Raw genomic sequence first — 17670 nt, forward strand, 5'->3', positions numbered from 1 at the left:
AGCTGAGAACAGGATCCACATCAGGCTGTCACAGTCTGCCAGCTGTTTCCATGGCTGTGGGAGATGCAGTGTGGTTGCTTTTCCTCCTAGCCAGAAACCAGGATCTGTGTCAGTAGTGCTCACAGGCAATGTGTTTTTGTTTGGAGAATACATGAGCCTTGGCTGTTGCCCGACGACGTTTGAAATGATGCTATAAGATGCTATACTTTTCTTTGAGAAAAGTATACAGTCATTTTGTTTTTCTGACAGCCCAAGGCAAACAAGTTGGATGGGTCCTGCCGCTCACCATGTTGTCACATGTGGTCACAGGAGGACTGTTAAATGTGAGAACCTCCTTGATGTAACTTTAACTTACTAGGAAGGAATTTTTTATGTTTTTTTTTTTACTGTAATATTTAAGTGGCTGCCAGGCAACAAGTCATAAGAACAATCAATCACACAAACAGATGTCATGTAAATACATCTTTTAAGAGAGTAGCTCAAGAAATCATTGAGGGGATAAAGTAATGATCTCTCCAAGGGAAAATCAGCAAAATGACCTTGCCAGTCTTGGATGAAGACTGGACAGGATACAAACCAGTCATCCTCCTGAAGCTGCTTCTTTTCTGTGGCACTGACACAGCAGATGTGAATATTAATGTTATTTCCCTAAAATCTTGTGACTAAATTCCACTATAAGGACAATTTGCCCTTCCTGCTCAGGAAATATTTGCTGTTAAAATGACTTGAAGGCAACATGAACCAAGCTGCAGGGACCCCAGAAGGGGATTTTAGTTATGAAAAGCTCATTCACTGATTTGAAACATTTTCCTTAGAATTTGAGTAAGCAACTTGGAAGAAAGTCCTCTTTTCTCCTTTTTTTCCCTGTTCTTGGTTCTTTTCAAGGGACAGTCTATCTCCTGGAGGTGGAGGACTTTTTTTGGCCTGAGTCTCCCTCCTGGAAGGAATAAAATGTTAAGAGCAGAAAAATGTGCCACTCTAAGTACATATTGCAAAATTAACACTTCTTGAAAATTCGTTTTGCTGCATCCACATTTTAACAGGTTTTCCTGCTCCATTTTTCAAGGGCACCATTTTTAAAAAGTGCTATTTTTTTAGCGTCCAACTTACAGTAAGCCCATTGCTCAGAGGAAACTTGCAGAAAGAGACCGGTTTCCTTTGATGCATTCCTAAGTGTCTTGGTGAGAGGAATTGTTCTGGTCAGTGAATCAACTCTGCTTCCTCTGCTTGTCAGAAAAACAGTGCAACCTTGTACTGCTGATATATACCACGCTGCACGGGATGTGGTTGATCTCTTCTGCTACTGCTGCTGCTCCACAGAGATCTGTTTCACAGTGTGAGCAGTAACCAGATTAAAATCAGTGCTGGAGGTTGTTGTGAACACTAAGCATTAAATAAACTCCAACACTCTACCATAATTCCTCATAAATGATTAGATCATCCTGCTGGGAGTGCTACCATTATACATAAGGCAAATGTCACTGGGTGCCTCATAAATTTAGCATACAAGTACTAAACATTAGGTCTGATTCACTGCTGCTTCGCTTTAGATTATCCTAGTATGAGGCAGAGGAGTTACATTGGCATAATGTGCAGTGAAACGCTGGTTCTCTTCTCATTTTAAGGGATCAGCTGTTTCCACTGACTTTGGTAAGACTGACACTAAGTAGATTCGCAGTTGCTCTATTCGAGCTATGTTAAGTCTCAGTTATGGTAGATCATGCAGAGGAGCCAGTCCCAGGGAAAAATATAGGCTGGTATTTCTGGCATAGAAATTGCACTCCCTAAGAGTGAAGGCAGCTCTAGACTGCAAAAAAATCATGTACTCTGGAGTTGGGTTGACAAAATCAAATTAGCTGATTTAGGGAAAAAAACCCACAGCCATAAGGTAGGTTTGATTTTGACATGGGATAGCTGCTTAAGTGCAAGTCCACCACGGAGCTCATGTTGAACAGGAGCTACATACATGATCCAAAACCCAGATTGTCTCAAATTCCCTGGCACTTCAACCAGAGCTCATCTGCCAGCCACACTTCCCTGGGGAAAGGGAAGGTTGGCACAACACCATTTTGGTGTGTTCCACAGCTCTCATTTCAAATACAGTGACTTTCCCTTGATGTTTCAGATTTTCCATAAAAAGAGTGATTTCCCTCAAAAAGATCTTCCCTCCACCTTCTGTTTGTTAGGGTGGAACTAAAAGTCTCCTGCCTCAAAAACATTGTTAGGAAAACCTTTAAAATCATATGCTGACAACAGCACTCATAATAGAGCAGAATATGGCCTCTGAAGCTCCCTGGTACTTGACTTTCTCACTGAAGGATTATTCCTTGCAATCCCCCTCAGGGCATGTTGACCAAGGTATTTTTAATGAGGTGTTGACTAGTTCCCTGGGAAATTTTTCTGCAGTCTGACAGGTCTCATTGTTAGCATTCTACCCAGCCTAAACTTCGCTTTACCAGACTTTGTCTCAAACTCTTTCCCTCTTTCCTTCGTGTATTTTGCATCTTTCAAATATTTGTAGGCAGTTATCATATCCCCTTTTTAGCTGTCTGTCAGCCAAGTTAAACATAATTAGCTTTTTTAATCTTCCTCCATAAATCCAGCTTGCTTTCTTGAAATCCAGTCCCCTTCTCCTACTTACGTGTCTTTTTGGTATGATGAAGCTACATATTTTGTGGTTGGTTTTCACACGCCATCATTGATATCAATAGGAGGAGGCATCAGAAAATCAGACAGCGGATCAGGAATGGTTTCTAGCCTGGGCCAATTTTTTTCTCTTTGTAACACAGACTTTGTTTTGCTGTCAATAATTTTCTTTGAATTGTTATATCAATTAATATTTGCAGCATTCAAATCCTGTACAGTATTTTCAAAGCTAATTGCTGTAAGAGACTAATTAGGAATTTTCTGCACATTTTATGGGTAGACTGGCAACGGTAGAACACTACTGGAAGATTAATTTACCTGTCATGAAAATGTGTTAACTCATGTGGAAAAATGACATTTTTTTTTCCAAAAACAATTAGAAAATATTATCCAGGACTGTTTTTTTGTTTGGCACTGGTGAAGCAAATGTTCCAATGTCCCAGCACTCATTCCCTAAGCATTTTCTACAGGATGCCAAAACTCCATTTTTCAGATCTATGTAAACAAGAAGGAAGCATTTCCCACTGTATGCATCCCAGAGGAGTAGATGGAAGCTTAACCGGAGCAATGTTTTGCACACCTACTGATTCTGGACACAGGCAATATCTATTTACTCATTCAGTCATTGTTTATATATACTTATATGTATCTCTCTATATATCTCCTTTGGGAAGAAGGAGGCTGGGGGTTAAGTGCACACAGCGGACACGAATTGAGTATTCGTATTCTCCAACCCATTCTCCCATTTTAAAATTTTTTAATTTCTCCCTGTCAAAAGCCTTCAGGAACTTGATAACACTTTAATTTTAGATGTGCTCCAGAGGTACACTATCAAAATGCTGAAGAAGTTCATCCATATGGAAATTTTAAAGATGAACTGCCTTCAGGTCTCGGGTTGCTCAAGGTGACTCTGAAAATCTCAGCTTCATACATTAGTAATAAATGACTGAAACAATTTCCCCAGGAATGCAATTGATTCTTCATCCACTGGAATGCTTGTACCAAGGCTGGTTACTTTCTAAATGATAAGTTGTATTTTAAACAGATGCAACTCATATCTGGTAAATCTGTACAACTTCTGTTTAGCAAAATGAGCAGATTATAAAATAATCCTCTGTTTGCCCTTAAGCATATACTAACAGCTCCTTCCTTCGTTGTATGCACACAGATTTGTAGATTTTCACTTCAGCTCCTTCGAATACCATAGCTATGACAAAAAGTGTAAAGAGGAATCCTACTTATCAAAATGCCTTCAGGGAAATTAGCAACTGAAGCAGGAAAATCCCCGCTGCAAGAAAATCCCCTGAAACAGGGATGGAAGCATGCTCAAGTATAGGCCTCCTTCAATATTAATGTCCTTCCTGAGGGCAGAAGTCTTTGTTCTTCAGGCCTCTTACGTACAAATTCTCCAATCTCCTCTAAATACAGCTGCAGAATGACTGATCAGTGTGGCTGCTTGAAGTTTTTCATATTTTGAAATTTAAACAAAATTCTTTAATTACAATTTGAAGGGATGAAGAAAAAAATTCTCAATTTTTTTCAGTGGCTTGTGTTGTTTTCACAATTTTTCCTATGAGAATGGGTCTGTACCCAGAATCACTAAGACAGTAATTGTGTTATGCAGGTCTCCAGTTTCCTTGGTTTAGTGCACAATAAGTTCATAAGGAATTCAAATATGGAAAAGTTGAGAGAAAGATCCAAGTCCAAGCAAATGAAAATGAAAAGAGAGGGAGCTGCTTTTGTTATTACAATAGCTAAGAATATCCTGAACTGCAGATTTCACTCACTGACAGAAGCAAAATCCTAGCTGACTTCCACTTCTTTTGCTGACGATGGTACTTCTTTTGCAAGATCTGCCCAAGACCACTCCCCATAGTCATCATGAAAGTGGAACAAAGGCCTGAAAGACACCATGAGACATCTGACATGAGCAATCATGACATCAGTCAGAGCTGTGCTCAGCTAAGGACTGTTGTATAAATGCACATAAAAATTGCATAGCTGTGTACGTGCAGCTGTACCCCCACAAGGAGTTCACAACCTGCAATGTGCTCCACACAGACAGCAGCAATCAAAAAATATGGGAGGGTGCACAGAAGATGCAGCCTACAGCTTTATTTCTTAGTTTGCCTTTTTAAAATAATACTGTAACATTACTCATTTTTACAAATAGGAAGGAAGCTGAATGAACAGCCAGGAGCAGATACTCGCCTGAGAGAAATCCATCTGGATGCAGGCAAGCCGACCTCCCCATCTGCTGTGGCTGGGGGAGCAGAGGCTGCTACTGTGCAGGTTACTGCAGGTCTGAAGTGTCCCGATTTGACTCTCCCTTCTTGCTCACCAAACAAGGGCGATTTTGTTCAGCCTAATGGGGATTCCCAGCATGGAAACCAACTGCTTGGATCGCTTCAGCCCCTCCTGCCTTCCTGAACTTGGCTATTGACTTTTAAAGTAAATTGCCTTCCCCAGCAGCAGGTGTACATTAGCCTTGTCTTAGGGGAGCCAGTAGGAATGAACCATGGGATAGGATGTCCAGTTAAGAATTTGTCTCTGCTGTTGCTGGCAGGAATTCTCAAATCAAATCAGCCTGGACAAAATGGATGAAAACCCACGGTCTGGGCACCCTGGCCCTTGATTAGCAATGAGCAGCAGCAGACTACCCTTCCAGGAAATAAAACCAAAACAGTGGTGGAAATGGGGTACAAAAAAACCCCCGAGGAGATCATTCAGCTCAAGGTGTGTGTGGTGCAGAAGATATTTTGGAGGGACAAAGTAATAGGGATCCTGGAGGTTTCTGGGGTCTGATAGCACTTTTGGAGCAAGGTCTGGGCTTGTGGCAGAGGTTGCTGCAGATGTATCCAGCCTGCACCCATGCTGGGACATGCTATATGGCCTATGGGGTGACAAGGAAACTCAGCATGGATAGAGGTGAGCAGAGACTCCGTGTAATATGCATTTCCTTTGAGCCTCTTCTTTTCCTCTATTTTGCTCTGGCACTTACAAAGAAACCAAGCAGTTTAAAGGTCAGTTTTATTATTTTTGTTGGGTTTTTTAAGAAGTTTAAACCATAGCCTAAGGAGTCTATCTATGCCATTTAGGAAAGAAAAATCCGCACATTAATCCAGTCATTTTATATGTAGGTGAGGATGACCTGTCCACTACAGCAGGAAAGATTTCATGGGCTACAAAATTAAAAATGACAGTGACTCTGGATGTAGTGAAACAGCCTCTTCAGCTTTTCTCTCCATCACTAAGCTTGTTGATTTAATTCCTTCTGAATCCATAATTATATAAGAGAATATCAGGGTTGTCATTATAATCTTGCCAAAGTGTTCATTCCTTTTGCAATAACTCCTATAATGATCCTACCAGAAATTGGAAACTATTCTTCTGGGGCAAAGCCATAGGATAGGCTTTTGAGGGATTATCTGCTGAAAAAAAAGAAAAAATATATTTCTGGGGTTTTGCTAGTAACTTGAACAAGAGCAGAACCAGGCTTATGCTGAATGTTTTTGAAAATCTCAGCTTTGATTTGTTAATGACCATTTGTATGATGGACTACTGCAAGCCATTTATCTGCAGAAATAAATACTCAAAATAGAAGAAAACAGGACATAGTCAAGCAAGCTGTGGTTTGTACCAAAGCTTCATATTTGCTGAAAGACAGATATATAATATTGCTCGGTTTTTTCAAGAAAACCTCTACTGAAGCATTTCTGCCAGCCTCTTTGAGTTCACATCAAAAAATAATGCTGAAAACTGACCGTTGATTTTCCTGGATAGCATTTCATTGTCAGATAGAAAGCCATAGCCCTGAGTCAGCAATGAATGGGCAGGCCTATCTTTAAACATGTGAAAGTTATTTACAGGAGTAATTTACTGAATCAGCATTCATATGGGACAGGTGAGGGGGAAGATTTCATAAAAAAGACTAAACTACAGGAAATCCTGGTAGAGGATTTGAAATGTCACGTCTCCTCTCCCCACCCTCCATTTAAAATGCATTCATTAGTTGTAGCAAGACTCTTCCTTATAAAAGTGCTGGTGGATTGTTGGAAGATGGACTTAATGTGGTTGCTGCCAACCTGGTGGTAGACTTAGCTTAAGGTGGAGCATGAAATTCAAGCAAAGCTTTGAAATATCAATACCAAGATCTGCAAGGCAGATCAAGTGCCTACGTTGGCTGTGTCCTCGTAGGAACCACTCATTCTCTAAAAACCAAACCTCACCAGAGTGCCTCAAGTGGGACCCTCAGAAACCATGGCAGCTAAAAATTTTATAAATCCTCTAGCCTGAAGCTACAATTAATTAGTCCGACACAAGAATAGAAATTTCTAACAAAAACTTGCCTGTTCTGATGAAAGACAGTATTTGTAATCACTGGTAAGACAACTACATTTGGTTATTTTTTCTAGTTCTTCCTCACCCCTCAAAGCAAGCTGAAATGACCTTCCAACAATAGTTTATTTCTTCTTGGCTCAATCTGAACAAAGGCTTCCTATTCCCATGCATGTGAATGAGAGTATGGATACTTTTGTGGTGAAAAATCAAATCTCTCTTTTGAACTTCTCAGACTTACTGTGGCACCTCCAAGGCTTTCTTCTGTCCTCCGAGAAACCGGCCAACCAAATGTTTGTTTGTAGCAAAGAGTACATATAACAGGGCAGAGGACTAAATCAATCTAGAGCCTTCTGATACTTCCAACACATTTCCTTCTGGAGGGGCAGTTAGTCAGTATGGCCTCACAGTATTTCTGGGAATTTGCCACTAGACGTGGAATGTTCATGCAGACTGTGTGGACAAGCTTTGACTGGTCGTTAGTGATGTAATTCTTGTTCCATTTCTCAGACTGACTTGAGTATTGTTTCTATAACTGGAGGACCTTGCTTCTGCTTTTAACCAAGGCTACTTCAGAAGAAAAGGTTTAAGGGGGGAAAGCATATAAACTAGATGTGGGAATTCCTGTCTCAATAGTACCAGCTTTGCCAGAAGAAAAGCCAGATAACTTTGCAGTGGAACAGTACATTTTTAATTAAGGTCTAGTGAGTGTGTTGACAAAAAAAGGCTTTTCTGCTATTTGAAGCAATTAGGTCTGCTCACAACACATGTATTTTTTGAAGTATTTTTAGAGATGGCTTCTGTGGCAAGAGTGCTTTTGCAGGTGTTGGGGAGTGCACTTATGTCAGAGGGGAAAATATGCAAATCTTCTTTTCTTTGCACGGCAGACCTTTAACAAAAGCTGTCCCTGACAGCCCCATTCAAGCACATTAAGGACTCTGATCCCTCTCACACAGTTGTCTTTGTACCAGGGCTCCCTAGAGGGGCTCTGAGAGCTCTCCCTCTTTGAGTTAGCAAGCAGGATCCCATTCTCTGTGCAATATTGCAGTCCTGTTGCAAATGGTGACAAGGTGCACATTTGCAACTCTTGTGAGCAAACCCAACTACATGTTCTTGCCATGGGACAAGGAATGAGGAAAGTTCCAGTAAATCTCCTCCAATTTTAGAATGTAACACCAGGAGGAAATTAATTTATTCACTTATCTCTAGTGCAAGAGAAGACCATCCCTCCGCTCTTTCATCAAGCTGAAACGTAGCCCCCACTCTGCCTCGTTTTCTGTAATCATAATAGTTCTGTTTCTTCCAGAATTACCTACTTTAGTCATTGCCAGATCAGGACAATAATTTGGAACTTTCCAGAAAACAGCATTTTGGCTGTAGTAAAAAGCAACTGCAGTTATTTCTTCATAGACCAGGTGACGTTGTTCATGTGCTACCTATCTGGGCTGTATGTGTCTTCTCTATTAACGTCAAAAGAGAAAAATTTCTATGCCTATCCAGACTAATATGGTGGGATATACTGGGATAAAACCACGTTAGAAACTTGACCCACAGTACCACTTCACTTCCTTTAGGAAATGACAGATTTACTGAACTATAATGCTCAAGCTGTTGGGACCTTTGCAAGTGTCTTGTTTACAAGGAGCTGAAGCTCCCTGTTGTCTAAGCAGTACTCCGAGTCATAGAATCCTGAGAAATTAAAAACATCACCACCAATGATAAAATCCCTCTTCAGGTGAAGAATTGTTCCATTTCCTGAAAGGCTTGGAAGCAGGAACTTATACAATGCCCCAGTGTGTCAACGATTTGAAAGACCCCTGCCAGCTAAGGTAAGGCTAAAGACATCAGATATTTCCAAAACCACTTTTGTAAATACAGAACTCTTCATACGGGGAAGTCAAATGGTGAGCATGTGGGGCCTGATGCCATTCCCACTGATCCAACCACAATTTCACAATGATAGGAATTTACTTTTTAAGGCTGGATGCTTGTCCATGTTGGGTCAACAGCAGTTTGCACCATCTGGGGATGTAGTACTCAACTGTTACCCATTGTCTCTTTCCACTCTGACACAATTTTTTACTGGGTGGGCAAGGGGCTTAACTACCTTGGGGTTTCTAAGGGCTGGAGCTAACTGAACATTCCTTGTGACACTGAGTTGTATGGGAATTTAGCAAAGATCTCTTCTCAGGCAGCAGATCCCTCCTCTCAAGAAATCTTCTGATGAAACCGTCAAGCTGTGGGACGTGCAGCTGAAGAGAACAACAGAGAACATTTAAAGAAATATTTTCGACAATTCCCAGTGCAGCCGGGATGATGACACACACTCTGGTCCTAGCAATCTCGCCTGGCAGGCGAGGGCTAGGGCTTTATATGTAAATATAAACATATATTTACATACTTCCTAACATCTGTTATGAATTTGTTTTCCTTTTGGTTCTATTTAAAGTATGTCTTGTCCTATTATCTCCAAGGCTGAAATTTGGAGGGGTTTGTTAATAAACTCTCTGTACTGCAGAGCCACAAGACAAATGCTCCCTCCTCTCTGGCTTTTCAGACAGTTCTACAGTTATTCCTTCCTTGTATTTCTAAATGCAATGGCATCTACCTAGCCTATGAAAGGAGCACAGTTTTCTGAGTGGATTCCTGCTGGGGAGGGTATAATCCCACCACCAACTTCTAGGGATTTGTATTTGGTTGGTTTAACACATTTGTCCTAGCAGTCTAGCTTTGTAATTGTCCTCAGCATGGTGTCTCTTCCAGATAGCTCCCCACTATTAGCTCAAGGTCCCACAGTTTCTGCACCTGGAAGAAAAGTTACCTGCTGCAAAGCACCAGCACTAGAGCCGCCGCTGCAGGAGGATCCAAACAGCCTCCAAAGCAGAGGCTGTGCCATGGCCACGGTTAGCGCTGCAAAAGGACCTTGTGAGCAAAGTTCAACCCACCGTCCTGACAGGCTATTGCACAGTCCATGCAGCAAAACTAAACAGGATGGCAAACAAGATTTGGACTACGTGAGAGAGAGAGAGAGAGAGAGACACGTTGTTTCTGTTGAGTAAATAGGTTAAAGTGAAAGGCAAAAGGGCAAAAAGAAAATGTCAAGGCGGGTTGACGCCAACATTTCCACATGCTGTCTGACAGCAAAGGCTTCAGTGCTGGATGTGCATTGTGAGAAAGCTCAGGCATGAGTTTTCTGAGGTGCTTACTGTCAAAAAAACCCAGAGTTCCCACTGGCAGTAGAGCTGTTTTCCTGAATGAAGAAGTAGGGTGATGTCCTGACCTATAAGGGCACCTCTGGCCAGCACCCACAGCTAATTTCCTTATTTTGATGGCAGTCAGCTATCTAATTCTTTTATGGCCCTGGGCCTGGTACAATTCTGTGTGAGCTCTAAGCCCAGCATTTGTATTGGTACAGAGAATCTTCTGGTGATACATAAAATTGTCTTGTAAAATGCTTTTCCAAGGAATAATTAAGCATAAGTGCAAATAAATATAATTTCCTTAAAAGTTCAGGGCTCTGTATGGCCAGATGACATGCAAATCAAAGGGCTTTCTGCACTGATGAAATTCCAGGAAATATGGGGTCGGGAGTAAGGGCTAGAGAGAGATAGCCAGAAACAAAATGCTCAGATCATCTGTCCAAAAAAGTTGCTTCTCCAGCCAAATTACTCAGTCTTTTATGAGAAAGATGTCTTGGTTTGGCAAGGAGGAAAAGACAGCTCCACCAGACAATAAAAAAAGAAAAAAGCCCTAGTTGAATTCTAAATACCATCAATCCAGTGGAAACACGGCTTGTTCTCTTCTGTGGTAAAACTTTTAACTGAAACCACTGACCCTGGGGACAGGTACCAGAGACCCTGGGCTGATTCAAACACTAGAGTTTCTGTTGGCTCAACAAAAGCATTCCTGCAGATTTGTCTCCAGAAGCATCTCATTAAAAAGAGCTGTGAATCACCGAGATGTTTAACTGAACTGATAATCTTCTCATATACACCAAATTTACATGAGTATTGGACTTCTCCCTTCATTAGGCTGGTTATGACTTACCCTGTAGCTATAACTGAGACTCCGGTGTCGTGAAGTTTACTATTAAACATGCTTATGGAGTCACTAGCAAATTTATCTGTAAATACACTTGTCTGCAATAACTAAAAATGCCATCTCTTCCCTCCAATTTAGAGCCTTGCTTTCACAGTCCCTGGATTCTCTAAACAGAGACCAGTCTCTTCTGTGAGAAGAGGCGCAACTACACACCAAGTGCAAACTTTTATGGCCAGAAATTCTGCTGTATCACTTTGCTCTGAGAATTTTGCTTCTCTTGCCAGCACTACGGGCTGGTTATGGGCATCAACTCAGGCTGTGACAGCACTGGGAGATCCCGCTGTGTTGGCACAAGTTCTCTCCCTCTGCACCAGTGACTTGGGGCCAGTGAGCTTTGAGGAGCAAATGTCAGGCTGTCCTGCAAGTTTCTGTGCTGGCCTCCAAGTGCCCTACTGATATATGGAAGCATTGCTCAGCATCAGGCAGCACTACCCATGTCAGCTGGCCCCTGGACTTCAGCGAAGCCCACCACAGCAGTGAAAGGGATCCCTGGCAATACTATGTTACACACAAGCATGCACAGGCTTTGCAGGATCAGAAATTGGTATAACAAAGGGTTATAATGGACAAAACTATTTGTGGCTGTATAGCAAAAACCCACACTACTGCTTTTGCCACTCAACTGTGTAGCTCCCAAGGCTTATCTTGCTTCCTTGCTCCTGTCTTGCCCAATCCATAAAAACTCAATGATTCCTGAGAAACACTGGAATGCCCATGAAGCAAGCACGAAAGAAGACCAGGTCTGTCTACGGACTTACTATGTAACTTCAGCTAAGGCATATTGCTGTACACTTATCTACTGTAATAAATAGGAAAATCAGACTCTCAGCTCCCACCCCAGAAGTGTGCACTCTCAGAGCTGTACAAACACGTACATAATTACTCCTCAGATCCTGCCACAAATGCGCAGCATGCCCAGCCATCCAGAACCTTCTAAAAGTCATTATTTTTAAAATGAAACAAATAGTTTGACCTCAGCTTCCCTTTTTTCCTAGTGTGTTAAAAAAAAAAAATAAAAAAAAGTTGGTTCATAATTGCTATTACAGAGGAGACTTACAGTACATTTTCCACCACCCAGCACCCACACAATTAGACTTTCTTCACCTCAGGTACAAGAACACGTGTGCTGACTTTGAATATACACCATATAATTCCTGACTCAATTAGCACATAGCAGATAATCATTCCCTTTGTAATGTATTAACGGCTGTTTGCCTTTCTGCATCATTGGCTTTTTCCCTTTATTCCCAGTGGTTTTTAAGTGGTCATAAGTAAGAAATCTAGCACCTACAGCCATGGTTTCTGGCATTAAAAAGCTAGAGAGAGAAAATGAATCAGGAAAAAAAAGCCTTTTTTTTTTTCATGATATCCAAACCTTGGATCCTGATCCAAACTGCCTGTAATTTAAAAAGCAGAATATACACTACAGGTATCTTGGCTGGCTGCATCAAAGGTGACGTTTAATGGTGTCTTGCTCAGAGCCAACATGAAGACATTGCCAACCATTTCCTTTATTTTAACAAGTCCCCAGCACACACAGCATACCTAACACCCAGCTTCCCTTATGATGCCCATCTGTTTTCCAAGAAAAACAATCTAAAGCCTTCTGGTTATCATGGGGACTCCAAAAAAATGAAAACTGACTCCCCTTTTTCCCTCTCACTAGCTGATTATGCTGGCTGCTCAAAGCCATCTGAGTGAAACCAACTCACATTTGACAGCAGCGGATGGCCATCAGTTTTTTTTGCTCAAATAATTGCTCCAAACCCCTAAATTTTACCTACGGGTACATTGTCAATAAACTGTCCCCTCTTCCCAATAGAGGAAAAAGGACCATGACCGTCTGTCTCCGGGCTACAAATGAGTTATGCTGTGTCTGCTCAGCCAGCCAGCTCTGCCTCACCTACAGCACACCTGGCCCACAAACCTCATTTATCTCAAACAGAAAAACCCCAGTCAGCTATTCTCCACCAAACATTTCCACAGCTGAAAGCTCTGGGTGCTTTGTAGTGCCAAACACTTCGTAGCACGGGAGTGTCTATGGCCACCCACATTATATTCAAATGTACAAACGAGCCAAGAAGCTTTGCATAAACAACTTGGTACAAAGTGCTGAGATGCTGCTGTATTTCTGCATGACAAGTTCATTACCATTTGGCATTGGCTTATGCTGATGTACAATAAAAAAGAAAAGGGAGAGAGAGAGACTCTTCACAGTTACATTAACTTCATTTTATTTAATAAAAAACAGTATCAGATTAAAAATACAAACACTTTGGGTGATTATCCAGCGTTTTTCCCTGTGTGCCTCATAGAGCTCAAACCAAACAAGGATTGGGAGAAAAAAACAAAAAACCCAAAAAATAACACCAAACAATTTTGGCCGGAGCTGTAAAATAATGTTGCACCAATTAAATTACACCAAATATATTATTATACCTTTGAAATGGCTTTCAGACCAATAAATAAAAAAAAAAAACAAATTCAAATAAAAAAGTCGACTTTGTATTACAAAAAAATTAAATAAGAATCACAACACTAATAATAACAATGTGCAGTCAAGTTTTTTTTTTTCTTCTCTTCTAGGAATGATAACATGCCAGTAAACATGTAACATGCCAGTAACATGCCAGTAAATCCCTACATAACATTTCCAGTTTGGCAGCAAGCAGTCACTCACTCATTCACATTTGTACACAAGGAAGCAGGCCTGGGCAAAAGCCTCGGGAGATAGGAGCCTTTGGGGTGCTCCTCACTTCCCTGCCATGGCTCGCTGAGTTCCCTTCCCTTCATCCTGAAACCTCTATCAATCCATTCAAGGTTTAGTGCCACACGTGCAGGGAAGGTGTCAATCAGCGTAACCCCACCGAAGCGATGCTCCGGCATGTCAGCGGGACAGCGCTAATTCACACCAGCTAAGGATGTAGCTCTTACACTCCAGGGCACGGGTTAAAAGCCATGGCTGCAAGGCACATCCACCCTTGTTTCAGAAAGGCCATGGAGACTATGTTGAGTTGTTTTAAAATGCACCACAGCAAACCTGTTAACTCGATACACTGCAAAATGGGGTGTTGGTTTGGGATGGGCTAAAAGAGCACATGCAGGGCTTGTGAGAGAAGTTGAGATGTCTGACTATCATACAGAGAGGTACACATCTGCAGAGAAGTGACTTGCAGTTGCCCTTCCTAGGCAAACAACAGTGAGCCAGATTTCACTTGACTGCTTGAGAGCATGTCTCTCAGAGATTTCATGGTATTGATGCCATTTATTTCAGAGCCAAATTTGGTCCAGTGTAAGGAAATAAGTAATAAGTAAAGGTTCTCCACAGAGGCAGATTAACTGATTTAGGAAACTCAAGTTGGTTCATCTTTATGCTAGGCAGTCCAGTTGATTTTTAGGAGGAACCACCAGACTTAATACCATGATACACTGAATAAGGAATCTGCAAGTGAAATAGCTTCCTGCCTCAGATGCCAATGATTTATGGAGTTATCTCCAATTCCCAAGGAATCCCCAGAGGAACTCTATTCCGTTTCTGCACCAGCTCTAGGATTTGGGACACAGTGGGTCAAATTCTGCTTTCAGTTCCAGTTTCAGGGCAGGAGTGAGACCAGAACTTGCCCCATGCTCCTCTGCTCTGGGTATGCATGTAGATGCAAGTTTTGCAGCTGTGAATCATTTGACAGCATAGGCTGAAACCTGTGATTTAATCACACCAGTGCACCTCCAAGAAAGCCAGGGGCTATGTGCTCACGGAAATGAGGCTGAAATGGGCCTGAATATTCCAGTTTGCCCAGGCCTGTCAAACACACAGTGCCTTTCTGACATAGGCTTACATTCAGGTAATCCAGTAGACCCATGTGGTACCTTTATGGGAGTTGAAGCCTTCGGTCTGGATAGTTGGATATCTGAGAACACAAACACATATCCTTTTTTTTTTTCAAACTGGTGTCATTGCACACTCAGTACCAGCTACACTAGGATAGAAGCAGGTCTGCTAACTCTGTTATTAAACCTAACATTATCATTTCATCGCTCAATTCTTTCTGCTCCATTACCACCTACCTAAAAACATTTTCATACGGAGAAAGGCATCTTCCCACTAACTTTCTGACCTCTATCTGTTTCCTACATGCTACAACCTTTTCCTTACCTAACATTCAGGTCACAAACTACCTGTCACTCCCAAATACTACAAGCTAGCAGCAAGGTGGCACCATTTGCTGACAGTGACTGAACTCTAGATTGGAGGGTCAGCTAACTGTTGAGACCCTTTGTCAGATCCATCTTTATCTGGGCATTCATCTGGCTGGCCGTTTTGAAAGAGTCACAAGTGGAACACATGGGCTGAAATGCCTTAAAAGGTCATTTAGCTGCTGATAACATCCCTTCCTTCCAGATCCCTTTATTGTTTCTGTGGTTCTCTTTTTGCTAGTAGGAGCAGTAGTTGGAAACAATTTTAGAACTTTCTGCTCACTGAAGAGCAATGGCTTCGGACCCTGTGAAAGAGTCCGGATCTGAATGTCTGCTCCATCACTTGTCCACAAACACCTCATGGGGTGTTTTTCTGGGGCAAGTCTCTCAGATTATCTGTCCCAGAACATGTTCAGAACCTCTCAGGTCACTCTGGTGGAAGGGACCATGGTGACTACCTAGCCTGGCCTGCTGCATAATGCAAGCCAAAGGTCCCCACTGTGCAATAACTGTATTCAGATGAATAACTTCAGGGGGAACTAAAGCCTCTCTTTCTAAAAGGCATCCAAATCGGACTTGAAGAATTCAGCTCATCTCTTGATAAAGCTTAACTGATATTAATTAGAAACATCTCAAAACATGTATCCCTCACTTCCAGTTTTAATTCTGTCTGACTTAGAGCCATCAAATCTTGATGCTTTTGCCAGCTAGCTCCTGATGTGCTTTCCTCACAGATACAAAGACCAAAGGTTTTTCTCTGGTCAGGTAGGTAATATTTTGAGGGCACAAGATTAGAGAAGTGTGAGATGGCTTTGGGGCTACTTTACTAGGAGTTCAGCTAAGTAGGTACAGTCAGCACCTCAGAAGCAAAACCTACCATTGTCAGCAAATCAGTGACCTGGCTTACTCCATCATAAAGGTACACAGAAAACCTCCCTTCCCTCCTTTTCCATCTTCCCTCCACTAGTTGAGCTTGTTGCAGATCTCTAGGGCTTTCTTGTAGACCTGAGTCACATCATCCATGTCTGTGAGAAGAGAAAAACTGCTGTCCCCCAGACGGTTACGATAACGCTTTAGATACTGTGGCCGTGGGCGGTTCTGAAGTCCTTCGAAGTCTTGGATCTGGAGGAAATTTTCAGCAGAGACACAGCTCCGTATTCTCTGTCTGTTTGGCCTGTTCTCTTGCAAATCCAGCAAATCAAATGAGTCACTGGACAAAATACTGTCATCACTAATCACGCTGGAAGGGCGACTGTAACTTCGAGGTAATGCATCTCCAGGCAGGATCGCTTCTTCCATGGCCTCCAGCGTCGGTGTCTCAGGGCTAATCAAAGTAGATTCAGTGCTGCTGGGAGAATACTTGCTGTTGTGTTTCAAAATGCCCTTACGCCTGCAGGAATGGCTGTAAGACCCATTTCTGGATGGCTCTGTGACCCCTGGAGAAGTGTCACTATTTACTGTCTCATCATTATTGTCCAAGAGTTCAGAAGATTCGCTTCGTTCTGGAGAAGAGTAATAGCCAGACTCCCTCTGCTGAGTCTTCTTTAAGATTCCTTTTTTTGGCATGAGTGAAGACTGCTTAGTGCCATACTTGCCAGCTACCTCTACCTCCACAACACTTTTAATGGCTACGCCAGTCCTACACAGCTCTTGCTCCAGCTTAAAAGCAGAGGGTAACACTGGGCTGACCACTCCTTCAATGAAACCTGCACTGTGAGATCGATGCTCACTGTTGCTCCTTTTCTTCAGGATGCCTTTGGGTCTCTTGGAAGTGGGTTTGGTTGCATTTTCAGCTCCTCCTTCCTGGATGGACTGTGCAATGTCATTTTCCTTTTTTGATTTTTTCAGAGATCTTTGTCTCTCTAGTGTGACTTCAGGACCTTTGGGCTTAGAAAGGCACTTCATTTTGGTATCAGTCTCTGGTTGGAGGCCAGTAGAACGATGATGCCAGTCAATGAATCTTGCCAGCAATGGGGACTCAGAGTCCCTCATGGCATCACAGTCACAAACACTACTCTTGTAGCCCCAGTTAACCCACCAGTGGTTGGCAATGTCTTCAATGGTTGCCCGGCGTTCAGGGTTCACCATCAGCATCCATCTGATAAGACCACGAGCATCTATGGATGAAGAATGGCATACAACATTTTTAGAACATGAGCATTGTTAGCTTTGTCAGTTTAAATTGGAAGTGTGAAGCCAATCAAATGCGCAAAAATAACGCCCTTTACAACAGGAGAAGTGAAAGAGGGCAAGGCTTTGTCCATCAATCAATGACAGAAAATGCATTTGAGTATTACTTCTCATCAGAAGAATATGATTCACTCTGAGAAATGTACACTGGGCTATCAAATAAATTAGTATTTGTACTGTATTAGAAAGTGAATAGCTCCA

The 17670-nt window shown here is 42.0% G+C and overlaps 1 protein-coding gene and 1 long non-coding RNA gene across 3 annotated transcripts in view; one reads left to right on the forward strand and one right to left on the reverse strand.

Moving 5' to 3' along the window:
* LOC120323681 overlaps positions 1-9392 on the forward strand; it is a 30825-nt gene extending 21433 nt beyond the window's left edge. The window contains exons 1-3 of one of the 2 annotated variants that reach the window (XR_005564392.1): positions 7538-7568; positions 8720-8813; positions 9176-9392. This is a non-coding gene — a long non-coding RNA (uncharacterized LOC120323681). Of the gene's footprint in view, positions 1-7537; positions 7569-8719; positions 8814-9175 lie in introns of those variants that run through there. The other variant, XR_005564393.1, reaches the window with a different exon arrangement.
* A 3903-nt stretch (positions 9393-13295) lies between these two features.
* The window catches only part of NUAK1 (NUAK family kinase 1), a 48300-nt gene continuing 43925 nt past the window's right edge, over positions 13296-17670 (reverse strand). The window contains exon 7 of the mRNA XM_027715164.2: positions 13296-17396. Coding sequence (XP_027570965.1) covers positions 16243-17396 — 1154 coding nt within the window. The 3' untranslated portion in view covers positions 13296-16242. The remainder of the gene's footprint in view (positions 17397-17670) is intronic.

Source organism: Pipra filicauda, unplaced genomic scaffold (assembly GCF_003945595.2).
Source record: "Pipra filicauda isolate LSUMZ 115617 unplaced genomic scaffold, ASM394559v2 scaffold313_size859762_pilon, whole genome shotgun sequence".
Classification (NCBI taxonomy): Eukaryota; Metazoa; Chordata; class Aves; order Passeriformes; family Pipridae; genus Pipra; species Pipra filicauda.